Here is a 17,709-nt window from a genome sequence, read left to right on the forward strand (position 1 = left end):
GAGTAATTTAGATCAGATATTAATAAGAAATTCTTCCCTCTGAGGGAAGAGGTAAGGCACTGGAACAGGTTGCCCAAAGCAGCTGTGGATGTCGCATCCCTGGAGGCGCTGAAGGTCAGAGACAGGATTGGGCTTTGAGCAACCTGGTCTGGTGGGAGGTGTTCCTTACCATGGCCATGGCAGTGGCATTGGAACTAGGTGATCTTTAACCAAACCATTCTGTGGTTCTATGATAAATATTAACTGCTTTTGAGTGCTGACTCTGAAATGCTTTATGACTGTTCAAATGTATGTAATGCTATGTAACATCGAGTATGTTTTCACACTTTTATTAAAATTGATTAGTCAGCACTTCTGAGAATCGGGTTCAAAAGAATCATATTTGACTTTATACATGATTTTGGATGCCTGGTCACAGAATATCTTGTTTCACTACCTTTCCCCAGCATCATTTAGGAAATGCATGACAGAACAGTACAGATAGTCCATCAATTTTCTGCTGCAGTAATCGCAAGATCATACTCCCCCCCTCTCTAAATATTTACCATAGATATTTAACTTCTGCTACAATATGCTAAGGAATCTTGTAATACTACCATTTACAAACTATACTTACCCAACCCATTCACAGTCCACTAGATGAAACACAGCCTAATAGAAGAGAATGATATGCTATTGTGTAATTAAGTACTGCCGAGAAAATAGAATCACTTAAGGGAAGTGCAACATTCAAATGATTAGGATCGCTATAAAATTAGATGCAGCAGTATGGCATTTTCTTTCATGTGAGGTTTCAGCGTTAATTGAAGATACAGTAATTCCATTTGAGTTTCTTCCTTTTTATTTGTCAGCTCACGTAAATTATACTGAATTTTAACTCACTTTATATTTTCATGTTATCTTCATATTTTGAGTATAGCCAACATTTTAGTGCCTAAAATCTACCAGAGTTGTTATGCAAAAGAATTATATTTTCCATTACATAGGGATTCACATTTAGATATGATTAACATAGTTCAGAAGTTGACTTGAGCTTTGCTTGAAGCAGATATGCACATGATGCAGTTTTACTCTTCAGAGCAGTTTATGTAACTGATTAAACTCACTAGTAGGCTTGACATAAAACAGTCCAGAGGACCAAGCTACCATCACAAACATGTTACAGCTCTTAAACTAAATGTAGCCTTCCCTCTATTTAAGATGTATTGGCATTGCACTAATGATTTAAGTAAAAAAAAAAAAATTACAAGCATTTTACCAGGACTTACTGGAATACAAGGAAGATAAGATATGCAAATAAATTACTTTTTACCTTAGTTTGGATAGCAATTTATATTGGATACCAATAGCCTGAACTCCTGAGCTACCAACTTTTTGTAGATTTGCAATTTTTCCCAAGTCCGGACTATTTTGACAATTGAAACGCTGATGACACTGGTCTTCATTTTAAAAGTCTGATTTTCTCAGACAAATGGACATACTGTCGTGTATACACAGGATATATAATATACAGGAGTAATAAACCAAATAACCTAGAAAATGTAGAGTTGTATCCTGTCAGTTTTTATTTGCACAAAGCAGTAGTCCCTGTAAAACCAGTTATATTAAAACTGTTCAAGGACCAGTTTATTCATTTAACAAAGCATTATTTGAATATAGAAGACAGTTTTATTTACCCCAATAAATATTTTGAAAGTCTCCTCAGGTGGTAGGTGCCACAGTGATAGTAAGATACTAGAATATTCCTCTGCTCACTCAATGTTAACTTTTTCAGGAACTGTAAGATGATCCCAGTTCTGTTGCACTAGGCTTTGATTATTTATTATTATTATTATTTTTTTGCCAGGAAACAGCCTGACAAGACACAGTAATTTAGGAGGAAAGAATGGATCAGCTTTGCTATAGGATCAGAAGATACTCTGTGTGCCAGATCTCACTGCATAACATGAATCCCCTGCAAGATTCTGGCTCTCAGTTTTCAGCTACCTCCTCCCCATTTTTCCCCGACTTTTATACTTTTAGAAGTGTTCAGATTACTTTAGAATTTACTTTCATATAACTTTGAATTATGTTTGCAGTACAAGAAAGTGCCCTTAGCTTAGAAGACTTAATTACAGCAATTGAGCAGATGGAGCATTTCCAGCTTATCAGAAATTCATAAGGAAGCAGGTAAGTAGAAAGCTTACAGAATAGACTTTAACGCCTTTAAGCTTGCCAATTTCAAAGTAATAATCTTGAAAATACAATAAACATTAAGATTTATTCATTTAGTCAAAATATTCTTTAAACCAAGTTTAATTTCCTCTTAAGAGTTTAATTTACTACTGTACAGAACTCATGACAAAGGTAAATTATACTCAGTTGCAAGCCTTTTTCAAACAACATAGAATTTCAAAGTGTTCTCTTTAATGAGACCATGCCTCTCCGAAGTTCTTCTGAAGTCTCATTAAAGCTTCTGTTGTACACAGCATTCCACCTCACCTTTTAGAAAGGCAAGATATACTTAACCACAACTTTAATTTTTGAGCAGACATATGCCTGGTGTTTGTGATCACTGGTAAGAACAGCAGCCCAGCTGACTAATAAAGCCAGTTTCCATCAGGAAGTTCAACCACCACTATGGAAACTTGGAATTGCCTAAGTTTTAGGTCGTGTGATTTTTGGAATACCTTCTGTTTGTACACAGCATTTCATTGTTGAGGCTGAGGCTATCATATTATTTGCTACACATATCTGTAAAGCCTAAATAACACTTATGAGTATCATTAGTTTTATTACTCCTCTGTATTTATTGCAGCATTTCAATAATGTTAAGTTAGTAACTTACCTTAGTACTGGGGAAAGGAGGTCAAAAGCAAGCTCCATAAAGAAATAGCGTACTTTCTACTATTAATTTTTGTCCACATTTATTTATGAGTAAAACAAACAGCAAACATTACAGCAAAGGGGACACTCAGGCCCAGATTAAAAAAAAAAAAAAACAGGTGCCTGGATAGATTCTGATTTTAGGCACCGTAAGATTGCTGACAAAGTACACAAGAAGAAGTGAAAGTCATGAGTGTTTCAGCAAACTTTAAGTGCATTTCAGTATTTATTTAGATGTTTAAGCTCTCGCACTAGATTTTACAAGCTGGTGAACACTGGCAAAATTATTTCTCCCACAGAACTATAACCACACATTCCCAAGACAGTATAAATATATGGTTGAACTAACATTAATACACATCACCATTTTATCAATTACATAATAAAACAAATTATCAAGTATCCAAATATTAAGTTACGCAGCTTGAAAGGCATACAAAATATTACAGAGGTCTGCCCAAGTCATAGCAGAAACTCAAGGAGGGAAAAACAAAAGAAAAAAAAATAATCACACTTTCAACAAAGCAATAGTCGGTAAACAACTTTCAATAGGTACAGTAAAAGAAACTACAAGATTTTTCAGAAATTTTCTGATTAAGAATTTTTAGCTACAATAACAAAGCATTTCTACGTTTTAAAAAAATATTTACTAAAGTAAAGGGCATATTCTATACTTCCTGCACAAGACAAAGGCAACATTTTACTAGAAATATTAAATAGCCCCTCCCAACCTTTTTAGGCCCTCTGTTAAGTTGCACATCAAGTGCCAACATTAATTTTACTGTAAGGCTTTTTGTCTGGAGACATTAAAGACTTGTGTGCTTCTGTACAATTTAAAAGATTTTCTACATGAGTAACCATAGAGTAATGATTTGTAAAATGGAGAGGTTCAGGTAACAGAAAGTACAGACACTGGAGAAAAAGTTGCTGTAATTCATAGTATTAAAAAAACAGACTGTGCAAATCCTGATAATTCTAGTGCGATTGTGGGAGACGAAACATACAGTGAAGCAGGCAAGACTACCTTAGAGGCCATATTCTTCAATATTGAAATGACTAGAAAAAAAAAAAAGTAAGGTCCAGATAAGCTGGTAGTTCTTAATTCATCAGAACTATGCTCATTTATAAGGAAAAACATATAGCTGATATGCTGGGTATTTTGGCACCTAATCTCTCTACGGATTGATTTACTTTAGTACCCCAATTTTTAGTAGTAGAAACTAGGTGGGTAAGACTCAATGGCATGATTAAAGGATATTTGAACTGGTAATTAATAAACAGGGAGACAGCTCAGACAGCTCAGGGTACAGCAAAAACATTTACTGGGTCTCCAAACAGTTGAGTATTTATCTAAACATACAGTTGCATTTCTACTAAGCTTTTAGCCTATTAATTACTCCTAAGGAAGCTTCCTTTACTACTAAAAAATATCAGACCCATGTCTTTGGCATGCAGTCTGCTTAATTCTTAGTTCCCATCCTTTAATCCTACAGTAGTAGTATAGGCTGTTGGGCTTTACTGAATGCAACAGTTATTTCGGTGACCATTGGAGTCTTTAAAACGGAGGCGCATCTTGGGGCGGTATTTCTCCAAGTACAGAAGTTGCTTGCTGTTAAAAGCTCCACGACGTTTCCTAAATGGAAGAAAAAGTGTCTTAAAATATTCAATTACTGCCCAGTGAAATAATACCACCCATTGGAGAAAAATATTTTTAGGTCACTTGAAAAAAATACCATTAAGTCAGGACTGTAATGAAAATAACAGTAATTAAAAGTTAAGTGCCAGGAAAGAGGGTGGTAGCTTCCTTTCACAAATATCTAATTGGACCACATAGTATTTTAGATAGTGTTTCCACCTCTGATATATGCAAGAGAAAGATCTTGCAGAAGATCTTTAGAAGAGACTTCAAAAGAAAGTTACAGAGAGCAGATTTGAGACCGTTTCTTCCTTAAACAAGCTAAGGTTATGTAATCTCTTAAAATAATTAAGAATACTACAATATTGAGAGAGTGTTTAGCATTTTAAGTTGAACTTTCTTGGTTCTGCTCAAACCAAGAACCTATGAAAGAGCTACATTTTCCTTTATTCTTTGGAATGTGTACCAGGTTTTATATTCCTCACTTTGTATATACCAGCCTGAAGATGTGCAAGCTGAACATAATTCCTCAAAGGCTTGGCAATTTTAAATATAAAATATTTAAAATATAAAAAATATAAAATTTAAAATATAGATGACATCTAGAAAGTTAGTGCAAGAAGACTAAAATTGTTCTCATTCAACTTGCATGTAGGCACAAAAAATAGAAGGAAATACTCTTCTTAGGTAGACTGCTAGAAAGAAAAAAAAAAAAGACATGGGGGAAAAACTGTTTAGCACACTTTGATCTAATAAAGAAAGGAGCCACAAATGGGAATGAATGAATGTGAGCTCCAGTTAGTAGACAGAACCAAAGTCTTGAAGGTGTTGTGCCTCTCAAGAGGAAATACCAATCCCACATGTCAAGTCTTAGAACACTGACTGTTATGAAGAATGTCTGAAGATCAACAAACAATAATTTAGAATTCCCTGCAGTACCCAAGGATATGTCAATGTGTTATATCTTGGAAACAGATGTTAGCTTCATACTTACTGTCTTATAAACTGCACTGCATCTTCATACTTCATTCCACATTCTATCAGTGCAAGAGCAACTAAGACTGGAGCTCTGGTTAAAAAAAAAAAAAAAAAGGTCAATTTAGCATTTACCAGTGCATACTCAGGAAAGAATTATACTTCTCCCACTTCTTCCCTCGAGAAGCAAAAAAGACATGCATAAGGACAGAAGAGAAACATAAGGAAGACAGAAAGGTTTTCTACATAACTGGGTGTTTATACCATGTTTTCAAGCTATGTACTGCCCTTAAAAAAAAAAATGGAAGAATTAACTATGGTTAACCATAGTTTTGTTCATCTGACTTCAGGTATATGGGAAGACAGCAAGAATAAAATGTAAGTTATTATTCCACCCAAGCCAAGGATTTCCTTGCTTGCTGAAGTGTTCTTCATCTGACAGAATACTGTCTTCAGTTAAGAAAGCCTGGCACAAATTAACAGAGATTAACAATGTATGGCTCCATTTATTTCTTTATTTATTTTTAAAGAACGTTCCACATGCAAGACAAAAAACATGCCATACTGCAGCAAAAGGTATGCATACCTAATAACAAGCTTACTAAATGGTTTTAAATGCTTACTGAATGATTTTATAAGGATTTAACAAGCCTTACATGTAAGTTAAATTTTTTTTCCAACTAATTAACCACAAAATTTTGAGGGGGAAAACCAGACACATCGCTTGTTTTGGTGGCATTCAGCACTACAGTCAACTCACATGAAGCCATAATGCAAGCAGTGGGTAAGTGACGCCAAGACCAGAAACCTCTATTTCATTTTATATTGGAAATGCTGAAACCAATGGCTAAAATATTTCAGCTACCTTTTGAGCAGACTTATTTCTGGGTAGTCTAAAAAAGCAACAGAAAAAACATTGTGCCTTCAGAACTTTCAGAGCTGTATTTAAGAGCCCCAGCAGACAGAAGAAGCAGAGTTGGTAGGGTATTTAGCTTCATCTGTATAAATTTTGAGGCTGGTGTCACTGAAACAGGGCTTTTAGACTTTGGAAAACAGCCGAATATCTGGTGAGTTAAAGTTGTTCTTGATATGCCAAAACACCTCACTCATTTGGGGCTAATAGCTATAGTATCCCTGTTACTAGGAAACTGACAATACTGCTGCAATAGGGATGGAAAAAGACATATAGATGAGAATCAGTAAAAAAACAAATCCATACAGAAAAGAAAGCCTGTAGCAAGACAAAAAATATCAGGGGGATACTCATTAATATGCTTGGTATAGGAATGTAGTTTTTTATTTCATTTAGTAACTCAATAGCTGTGATAACAGCACAATCTTTTGAATAACCTAAGTCCCATATTACATGCAACAGTTTGCTGTCATTTAACCTACTCGAGTGTGAGCTCATTCCAATGCTGGATCTGTGACTATTTTACATTTGCCTCAACTAAGCTTTTGTACTAAATATTCAAAAGTCTGACCAGGGATAACAGATCTTTAAAACTTTACCCACCGTCCAAGACCAGCAACACAGTGTACAGCAATACAACAACCAGGTTCTTCACGAAATTTAACTTTAAGGAGGTTTAGCCAATCATCAACAATCTGGTTGGATGGTGGAGCACCGTCATCAAAGGGCCAGTCCTATAATATAATGAGACATTCATAATTACATAGAAGATGCAACTCCTACTGCTTTGTGCATAAAAAAAAAAAGTATGCGTAATTGACAAAAGAGCTGACAGACAAGGGAACCACTCAAATTTATGTTTTCTTAAAAATATAAGCATAGCAATATTAGGAGTATATTCCTCTCAACCAGTTTCATCGAGTAAAGGCATTTGCACAAAAACTGTTTTTTTCTCCTAACAGAAGAGGTCTGTGGAGCTTTGCACCCATCAGCTGCTGGAATATGCTTATAGAGTGAATTAAGCTAGTGACTAATAACAATAAACATTAAGTGTCAAAAAGCATCTGTTACACTACTTACCAAAACCTGAATGCCTTCTTTTTCCACCGGAGCAGTGTCATAAGTAGCTTCACACACTCTTACCACTGTGGTAACACCGTATTTCTTAAGTTCCTAGGGAGTGAAAAGAACCATTTTAAGAGTAAGATGACTTATTTTCTCAACTGGTTTGCTTATTAACTTCTTCCAAAAGTTTCAGTAAATGAACTAACACAAATGCTTGCCAGCCTGTAAAGAACACAGCTGAAATAAGTCAAGACTACTGTGCACTAATGCCAGATACCTGTAAGCTCTTCTGCAAACATATCTGAAGTGGTTTGCTTCTTAGATCTTCCCCTTTGCATACTCCACTTAAAACTAGCAGTTTGTAACACACTTACTGATAAGAATTAGGAGACTAGTACAATAAATCATTCCAGTTCATGGATTTTCATAATTGGAGAATAAAAAATAACTTTCCATTTTACTATTAAACCTCATTTATGAAAAACAATGGTACAATCACACTTCATTTTCCCTGCAAAAACCCATCATTCACACTGTCTGTGAACACTTCATCTAGCTGTGAGAGTATAAAAGATTTATTAACTCACCGCGTTTCCTGTAAATTAGCCCATACTGAATGCATATATGTAACAGAGGTATGATAGACCTTAAATCTTGCTAATAAGATTGCATTACAAACTCAAACCTTACCCATAGGTAACTCTGGAAGAAGGCATTTTTATCATACACTTAGCTATACACCTTATGCCTCCAGCATGCTAGCTGCAAGGTTCAGATGGAAGATTCAGATACAAGCAACGTATGCTTAGACATGCTTTAGCTGGGGAAGAGTTCCAGCATATACTGAAACGCTTAAGTAGCATCAACAACTCAGGATGCAGAACAAGTTTACTACCATAAATTTCAGTCACGTAAGCAATGACACTCAAGAGGATTGTCTTAAGCTACAGTAGAACCCTCATCTACTAATACTGAAAGGAAACAGGCAGTGAAAGCACGCTGTGATTCTATTATTTGTTCCTAAGTTGTTGGTGTACAATCTATACTGAATTATTCTCTTTGTAACCAGTATTGCAATAAAGGCAAGGAAATGTTACACTGCTTAGATGAATCTGAACGTTGGTTCCCATCACTAGCAGATCCTGGTACTGTTCTACACAACTCAGCCAAGACCATTCCTGATTATACTCCTAAGTGGTGTACTAAATACTAGACAACAATTATTTCTGTGCTTCACTTTTAGAAGTATGCTTTGGTGAAGGCTTAAGTCTCCAAGTAGATTTGTCTGTAAAGCATGGCATTGCTACTTGAAATGAGTTCACATATGAACAGCCTCATCACTACTTCATACAGACTCTGTAGTTACCAAATACTGAGGAAGGAAATTGTTAGTATAGTGTGCTGTTGAGGCATAAATAAGAATACATCAGTAAGAACTTTGGCCCAACCTTACCTCTATAAATTTGTTTAAGGTTGCGTTGGTTGGATTGTGTGTGATTAGGAATCTCATGTTCTTGTAGGTGATTTCCACAGGAGCTGGGCGGTTCATTCGGGCCATTTTAATTTAGTTAAACATGCAACAAGATTATGAAAGGATTCAAAAAAATCTAATACAGAAGTGATGTAGAGAAACTGAAGTCTACTTCACTATACTCCACGTGAAATTCTCAGTGCTTCGAAGTATGAAGTTGGGAGCAATGGGAAATGAAATGAACCTCCTAACAAGAAGCAGCAATTCTTCAATCCAGTAATACTGAGGCAAAAGAAAGGCAGTGCACTGAGGTTTACCCCATCCAGGTCTGAATTCTTTTGTTAAATGCTCTGCCAATTTCAATTCAATACTTCTTATCCTGGTCAACCACTCTTAGGGGGGCTTCTTGGTGGAGTAGTAATGAATTTCTACAGTTCACTTGTCTGCATAGAGGTCGTGCTGTGCCTGGCAGTAGTCTCCACTGCCCTTCAGAAACTCCATAAATGTGTGACCAAGAACACCACAGAACTGCTGTAAAGAGAAAGGAGAAAGAAGCAAAATGAGCATACATAAGGTAAGGTTATTTTTAAGACAATAAGCATTATAAACTGAATAAATGAAAGGAGAAAGACCAAGTTTCACAAGGTTTATTCTTTAAATCCAAGAATTAGGTTTGCATAAAAATCCTGTTACCTTCCCTGACAAAGAAACTAAATGTTTACTAGAAAGTCAATATATTTATTAAAACGAAGTTGCTGTATCGAGTACTTTAATACTGAAGATTTAAATATTTTCAAGTATAAACTCAGAAGTGCTAACATTGCAAGAAAATATGAAGTTTTAAGAACTCCCAGTGTAGCTATCTTCTACTGCAAATTAAAAAATATCACAACACCTACTAAAGTTACACTGACCTTAAGCAGCCACACACAGGCACACATGAGATTCCTTGAATGTTCACTCTGAATATTCAGACAACTACTGTTTAAACCAAACTACCATTCTCTACACAGAGACAGAATAACCTGCCTTAAAGGATAATGCAACAGACAGAGTTTGCATGTAGGAACAATTAACTCACATGCAGAATAGCCAGTTAAAAAAGAAACAAAACTTGGAAATGCAGGAGGCCTTGAAAGCAAACCCCAAAATCTTTGTGGCCTAACAAAGTAACACAAGGTTTGAAACACGTTTTGAGACTTAAAGCGTGCAGACTTCTAAAGGAACATTTCACATACTTAAGGATGAAGACATTATATCAAGATAGTGGCTATACTCTAGCTAAAAAAATATATGAAGGCAACTTACTGACTAGGTATTCCTGCCCAGTAGCTTTCTAGTTCCCTAAGATTAAATTTGCATATAAAGTTACTGCAAGATGCACAATCAGGAAGTAGAGAGCTGATGAACTGCCATAAGTTATGCATTCACTTGCAGATGTTGCTGTGAATATGATCCAAGAATACATGCTTTTATGCACTCTGGAACCTTATGGCACAGGAGTTAGTTTCATGCCTAGCTACATTGGCAGTGCTGATGACGATACCCAAAAGCCCCTTTCTACCTGGGGAACAGAGGGTAAAGAGAAGTTTTGTTTCCCGAAAGGATAGATACAGGCTGAAACAGATGCCCACAAATTATTCTTAGGTATAATGAGAAACATCACCAATCCTACAACTTCTCAGGAAAAATTAAGTATGCTGGCCAGTCAACTTCAAACACTGGGAGGAATTCAAATATTTCTAAGTCCAAACAAAATATCAACATACTTTGGGAATGGGTTAGCTGAGCATGCAATATTACAGAGGAGACTTACCATCAGACTTACTGTTTAAAATGGGATTTTTGGTAGGCTAGGAAATGGCAATATCAGTTCTTTGCCTTCATAAATCTAGCTACGTTGTATATTTTTCTAGTAAGTAAACTGTAGCAATCTTCAGACTTTTTTTTTTAAATCACAAACTCCATGCATCCATCCACATATATGATCATGGCAAGCACGCATGAGAAAATAAGCAACAGAATTTCAGTGCTCCTACACTCAACTTTCTTTCAAATAACCATGAAAGAACCAGACTGTGCTGAAAAGCAGCCCAACCACAAGAAAGTAAATTCAACAGATGAGAACCTAAAGAAAACTGCACGATAAAGCCTGACAACTGCCAACGTCTTAAACCACTTTGTTGAAAATGACAGGAAGAAAAAGCTACATGCAAATAACTCACAGTTGCTAGCTGCCATCCAGGATTTGGAGTCACACCAAGACCCCACTGCAGACGCTAAAGCATATCCAGAAAGACGACAGCGAGCATATTCATAACAATGCTGACTATTAAACAGAAGTCACAACAGATCAGATGACCTAACAATTGCTGGCTTTCCTAAGAGGCCTCCTTGCAGCACAGGAGTTCTCCAAGTGCTGTATGCTTTTAAAGAACTGCTACAACTTTTTATCTTGCAGGCAGGGCTTTGCTCCATTCCTAAGTCAAGAGGAGAGGAAGTCCTTGTAACAGGGAAAAGTTATTCCAGTTTCGACTGTAGCAGAGATGAACCATAGTTACCAAGTACCTTTACAAGAAGAACATCAAATGCCTTCCCTGGTCCTTTTCACGTTTTCAGACAACTTTTTGTTAACAACTTTTAAGGATGCACCTTATGGCTTAAAAAGAAGACAAAAAATAAACTGCTAACCAGTATGACACAAAAAGAGCTGCACACACATTGCTGCCATTCCAGAGGTTCTATCATCACCATTTTTATGAAGACTAGAGGATTAATTCTCCAAGTAATTGGAGATTTATTTGTGATGTAACCTAAGATCTTGAAATAAAATAAGCATGAAAAAGGAGCAGGAAGGATCCCTCGAAGAGTTAAAGGACAACAGACTAACAGTAGCCAGCAGAATGTGAAGAATTTCAAGCATCATCATTGACATACCAACCATACCAGCAAAAGGTAGATGGTGCAATAAAGAGTCCTAGGACCAGACTTAGGGAACACCTAAAATAGCAACGGAGAACTGAAGAGGGCTTATTTAAAGTCACTTTCAATTAGTTTAAGAAGCAGAACGCCAGAAAGGCACAGGGCAGCTTTAAGCAGATCCATCTGCGCAAGGTCTTACGCTGCTTTTCTCATGTGCTGGCAGATCTCATGTTTATCTCTTTGTAAGTCTCCTAAGACAAGCTGGCCATTTTCTCCAGTAGAGGATGAGGGAGAGAAGAGTGTCAGAAACAGAAATAACAGAAAAAACGTGAGCTCCAAATTATGAGACAGAACTGGGTCACTAGGGTAAAGAAACAGTTTTTCAATCCGCACAATGAAGGATTTAGAGGGAAAGGAACACAGAGTAATTGGAAACAAGGCAGCACGACCCCATACGGTGGCAGGTAGGAAGTAAGAAGCCATCGGGTTTCATCCAGTCCAGTAGGTTGGCTGCCCTCAGTGCGCGCCTGGGAGTACTCAATATAAAAGCAGACAAACACTTCGCAGGGGTAAAGAGGAGGGCAGGCAGCAGAGCACTGGTTAAGCAGCAACGCCTCCTTTTTCAAAGCAGATTGTTAATTACATCCAGAAACTGTGTTCACAATGCAAATTATACGAAGTTGAAGGGACTATATTACACGATGTTAAGTTTGAGTTCCCTGTGCAATTAACCCCTACAAATGGATTCATTTCTTTAATACTGGCTTAGCAGTTAGCAATTAGACACATCAGCACCTTACTAATTCAGAGAAGTACGGACCTAACTAAGCATGCATTTCGTTCTCACTGTTTGCCTTGGCAACAGCTGCTGCCACATTATAAAGGAGCAAAGCTCACATTTTCCTTTGATGAGTATGCCATCTCTTCTCATCACTGCTAGCTGGAAAGCTCTGTGTGCAGACCGATTCCTTAATGCTGTAATAGTCTGTACTATGCTAAGATAGATTTTGCCAACCTAGTTTAGGTCTGTTCCGGGAGTTAAGTTAAAATTACAGACAAGTACATTGGCATGCTCTTTGTGTTAGGACATTAAGTTGGAGTATACAAGGTTTCATCCCTCTTCAGCAAAAAGATCTGGAAGACAAAAAGTCAGCTATAAAAACACTGTTGCAGTAATTAACACCACCTCATGCTTGGTGAGAACCCAAATGACTTCAACAACTTTCAAAAGGCTTGGAAGTACAGTTTAAGTCACTGTATTTTTTCAGATAGTTAATTATTTGGTAGGTGATTTATCAAAAAATCAAGATGCCATATAAATGCATAAGGCTGCACAAGTGAAACCCAAATGCATGCTGTTATATACAGAGGTTTAACAGAATGATACCAACTAACAGTTTGTACTGTTAAATTGGGTACTCCGTCACATGGCTTTCCATTTCAATGTGAGCTATCCTTGAGGAAATTAACACTGAAGGATTTTTGGTGATGATAGCAGCAGTTTCTATTAGTAACAGAAAGCCAGGCTACATTTAGACTCTCATATCCGTCAAGTCTTGGAAAACAAAATGAAGGTTTAATATGCCAAGACCTCCTATTAAAAGAAGGTATCCTGTCCAATAAGGGACAAAGTCATGTTAACTATGATTGCTCCATCCATCATAGAAATTACAAGAAATTACAGAATAATTACTCAAGCAAAAGGAAGACATCTCATAAAGAAAAGCTTTAATTCACACCCTTCTTTGGGATAGGAAGCTAAATTATTTGTCTTTGCTGACAGGAAGATTCAAACGTCAATTCTGTTTTAAACAATCATTTACATCTGGCAAGAAGTGCTTATGAAAAATCTGTTAGATTGGTACCGACATGTGGAAATGGAAGGCCTGTAAGGTTATCCCATGTCGCTGACGTTCTTTCTCAGAACCTGGTAGCACCTTTAGAAGTGTGCAAACCAGAAGCGCTGGTCTACACAGCTGCAGGGCACTTCACTTTCAGAAGATGTGTAAGATGGCTCTCAGCTGCTCAACCCACCTGCTCCTAGACTGAACATTTATGTCCAGAATCAGCGATGTGGGTGTCACATTCTCTGAAACCACACTATAGTACACTTTGTCACTGAAACTATGGAATAAAAGCTAGAAAACTGAACTTCATTACAATGTGACAGTGCCTACAATTGTTCTAACTTGCTACTTGTCAAAAAGCGACTGAAAAACTGGGGGGCAAGTGTCCAGACTCTTACTACTCAAGGCCTAAGTGGTAACAAAGGCACAAAGAAGTGGGAGGGAAAGGGGTACTAACTGCAGAGCCATTACGTAAGGTGATGGCACACCTTCATTAGGTATTGTTGACAAGATTCACCTTCCATCTACATGGTACGCGAACACCTGTGTTATGATATCCACGGTGACAGGGCTACCCATTTTGGCTCAGAGAGAGCAACTCACAGCCTAAGAAAATACACTCTGATAGCGCAAACAAGAAATGCCAAGGGTTTATCACAAATTCGTTACAACATGCTCCACAAAGGACATTTCTTGTGGTTAAAGCATGCAGTTCAGGGGAAGAAAAGATTATCTCAAAACTTCCTGTATAGCAAGTCAATGCAACTTCAACAGATGATGAAACAGAGGCCTTGTGACTATATTCCCAGTTCTCCTGCTTGCACCATGAAAGAACATGAAAAAAGCCTTAATTTCCCTACTGGGGAAAGCAAGACGTGACAATCCAATTCCACCCCTTTTCTAATGCATCCTCTGAGTTTCTAAAAGTCAGGAAGGACAGACTCAGAAATGACTTAACGCTTCTGTTGCTTAAACAGCAAACTACTTAATTCGTGTCATTCTACTCAAAACTTACTCCATTACGTTTTAAGCATATAAAGGCAAATACAGTTATTGCTGTAATTTAAGTGTAAAACAAATCCCCAGGAAGAAGCCCATCTGTGAGAGAAGCTGTAAGAAGTTAGGGATCTACTCGTAACAGTTACCATATTTATTGATCTTATAGACTGAGTTTTATCTTCAAATATAAGGTATCTACAACTAGCTTAAAATTCAGTAATACCCTGATCAGGGAGTTCTGGTTAATCTTTAAGAGACGTGATCACTTACAGTCAGCCTACACACTGGGATAGATCCAGCATTATTACGTGGCATGTCTTTGTCATAACAAAAAGGTTTCACAAGATAGGATTTATTAGATAAGGATAAGTTTTATTTGTTTACTGCCATACTGACACGTTTAGTTTCACTAAGACAATGATAACCTTCTCCCTCAGCCCTCGCTACAGCTGTCACTCATTTTTCTTCCTCATTCTCACATTTCCTCCCTGCATTCTTTCACATTTTTCCCCTGAAACAATGCCGCTCCTGTACAACAATTTCAAAGCGCGCTGCCGTTCCGTCGGTATAATGACGAGAGCTGACATTTGAGTGTCATCTCCACACTGTTTTTCTTTTTTTTGATCTGACAGTTTAATGAAGTTACGAGGAGACAGCATTCGTACTTCTGAGTCACTGCTTCGGCGACTCGGCAGACACAGGTAGACATATTGGGAAGTTGTCTCCGGCAGCAGCGAGGCGCAGCAGGATCGCCGAGCCCTTGCGCCAGGGTCAGCTCAGAGGATTCGCTGTGCAGGCAGCTCCGAGCCGCACGCAAGTGCCCGTGCTCCTGCTGCTCCCAGCTGACAGCAGCCGGATTTTGACCGCGTTCTGCTTGCTTGCGGAGGGCGCACCGCCACCTGCCAGCTCTGTGGCGTTGCTGCTTTAACACACAGCGTGCTCTGCGGGCACGGAAGTTAAGCAAGGGAGAGATTACGAGGGGAGGGGAAGAGAACACCACAAAGAAAGGGCTCAACGACAGGCTCCGGCCAAATTCACGGCTTTTATTACGCTCGGCAGCTCGTACCCGCGGAGCGGCAGGCTGCTACGGCGGCACCCAGCCTCAACCTGCCTTCAGCCGCCTCCTCCGCAGTCCCTCTCCCCTCAGCCCGCTCCCGGCCTCGTTTGGGGCAGGCTCCGCGCCCCGGCAGCCGCCGCCCGGCGCAGACAAAGCGCGGCCGCCCCGCCGCCCTCCCGGCCTCCCTCATGGCCGCCCCCCCTCATGGCGGCCGCGCACGTGCCCCGCCGCCATGGCTCCCCCCCGGCCGCCCCCCCCCGCCCACGCGGCCGGACAGGCCGGGGCTTGTCCCTGCGCCCCGCGGGCCCGGGGCCGCGCCGAGCGCCGCCGGGGGGCCGCCTCCTCCTCCTCCTGCTGCTGCTGCTGCCGGGTCGGAGCCGCGCTTCTTCCCCCCGGCTCCCGCCGCGGAGCCATCTTGTCCCCCGCAGCCGCCGCCCGGCCCCGGCCTCCCCCCGGCAGGGGGCTCCCGGCCTGCCACAACGCCGGGGCGCTGCGGTGCCCGCACCGGGGGGGAGCCGCCGCCACCGCCGCCACCGCCGCCGCCAGACGGTGATGCGGAGCGGCGGACAGGTCAACCCATCCCCTGGCGGCGCGGCGAGGGCGAGCCCAGCCCGGCTGCCCCGCGCCAGAACAAAGGAGACAACATGGAGGAGACGGAAGGGGCCGGGGAAAGGGGGGGAGAGGGGAAGAGAGGAGAGGGAGAGGCGCCGAGCCCGGCACGCCCGGGGGGGGGGCGAGGGTCCGCGGGCAGGGTGCGGGGAAGGGAAGCGGGGGGGGGGGCGTCGCGTCGCGGCGGCACTCACAGGAATATGGTTACTCATTGAAGACTGTAGCCTGATCATAAAGCCGGGGTGCGGGCGCCACCGCCGGGGGCAGGAGGAGCAGAAGCAGGAGGACGCGGAGGCGCTGGAGGCCGCGGAGCTGCCGGAGGGGGTTCAGCGGCGGAGCGGGGCTGGGGCATACAGCTGCGGCGGGCGGCGGCTCTGCGGGCTGGCGCGGCGCGGACGCGGCGGCTCAAGGGGGGAGCCTGGGCGCCGCCTCCTGCACTAGCGCCGCGGGGCCCGCCCCTCGCCGGCGCCCGGCCGCGACGGGCGTGGCGCCCGCCCAATCCGAGGCGCCGCCGGCGCGGAGGGGGCGGGAGCGGAGCCGCCCGCGGGGCGGGGCTGCCGCGGGGCGGGGGCGGGAGGGCGCCGAGAGGCGGAGGCAGCCGGCGGGAACCGGTTGCTGAGGGAGGCGGCGGGAGGGGGGCGGGGGCAGGGCCCGGAGCGATCGCGCCTCGCCCACAGGGGCGGGGAGCGCCGCCCCCGGCCGCTGCGGAGGGGAGCGGAGCGGAGGGTGCCCGGGGGGGGCACCGAGGGGGGTGTTGGCGGCGGGTCCGGAGCGGAGGCCCCCGGCCGGGCACCGTCAGCCCGGGAACAGCTCGTGTGGGGCAGCTCCGCCTGAAGGGAGCTGCGTGAGGCAGCGCTGCCGCAGCGGGCTCGCTGAGCCTTTCTCCTGCGTAGCGCGTTACTGCGGGTCAGCAGTGTCCCGTCCTGACAGACCCGTGTCTCGGCTAAGAAATAAACGGCTAATTCTAAGTCTCGCCTGTTTTATATTAAATTGCACAAGGGCACGGCGCCTCCCTGGAGGTGCTCAGGACCAGGCTGGATGAGGCCCCGAGCAGCCCTGTCATGATCCTCGATGATCTGCGAGGTCCCTTCCAACCCAAACCATGCCATGATTCAGTTTTGCCTAAATTTTCTATTTTTGTATAACCTCCACGGCATATTCACAGGCTTTGTTTCTTTTTTTTTTTTTTGATAACTTGCATATAAAAGAGGTGTTACTCAGAGGACGCCTGTACCACCTTTCACTCCACCTGCCTCCAGACTACACACGCATCAACTAATTTCTGTCCAGGAGTCACGTCTCTGCTGAGGTTACAAACCCAGCCTTTCTGGGCTATAAATACATCTGGCC

At 41.5% G+C, this 17,709-nt stretch overlaps 2 protein-coding genes across 2 annotated transcripts; both read right to left on the reverse strand.

Annotated features, from left to right (window-relative positions):
* Positions 1–3,061: 3,061 nt before the first annotated feature.
* On the reverse strand, positions 3,062–9,061 carry PTP4A1 (protein tyrosine phosphatase 4A1). Its single transcript, XM_068678275.1, has 5 exons — positions 8,908–9,061; positions 7,470–7,562; positions 6,993–7,123; positions 5,496–5,570; positions 3,062–4,498 (listed from the first exon to the last, which is right to left on the reverse strand). Exons 1-5 carry the CDS (start codon positions 9,010–9,012, stop codon positions 4,381–4,383), a joined length of 522 nt encoding a protein of 173 aa, XP_068534376.1. The 5' UTR covers positions 9,013–9,061; the 3' UTR covers positions 3,062–4,380.
* Positions 8,908–16,592, reverse strand: LOC137854620 (uncharacterized). Its single transcript, XM_068678277.1, has 2 exons — positions 16,554–16,592; positions 8,908–9,456 (listed from the first exon to the last, which is right to left on the reverse strand). Exons 1-2 carry the CDS (start codon positions 16,590–16,592, stop codon positions 9,361–9,363), a joined length of 135 nt encoding a protein of 44 aa, XP_068534378.1. The 3' UTR covers positions 8,908–9,360.
* Between the last annotated feature and the right edge of the window lie 1,117 nt (positions 16,593–17,709).

The sequence above is a fragment of the Anas acuta genome, chromosome 3 (assembly GCF_963932015.1).
Source record: "Anas acuta chromosome 3, bAnaAcu1.1, whole genome shotgun sequence".
In the NCBI taxonomy this organism is placed as follows: Eukaryota; Metazoa; Chordata; class Aves; order Anseriformes; family Anatidae; genus Anas; species Anas acuta.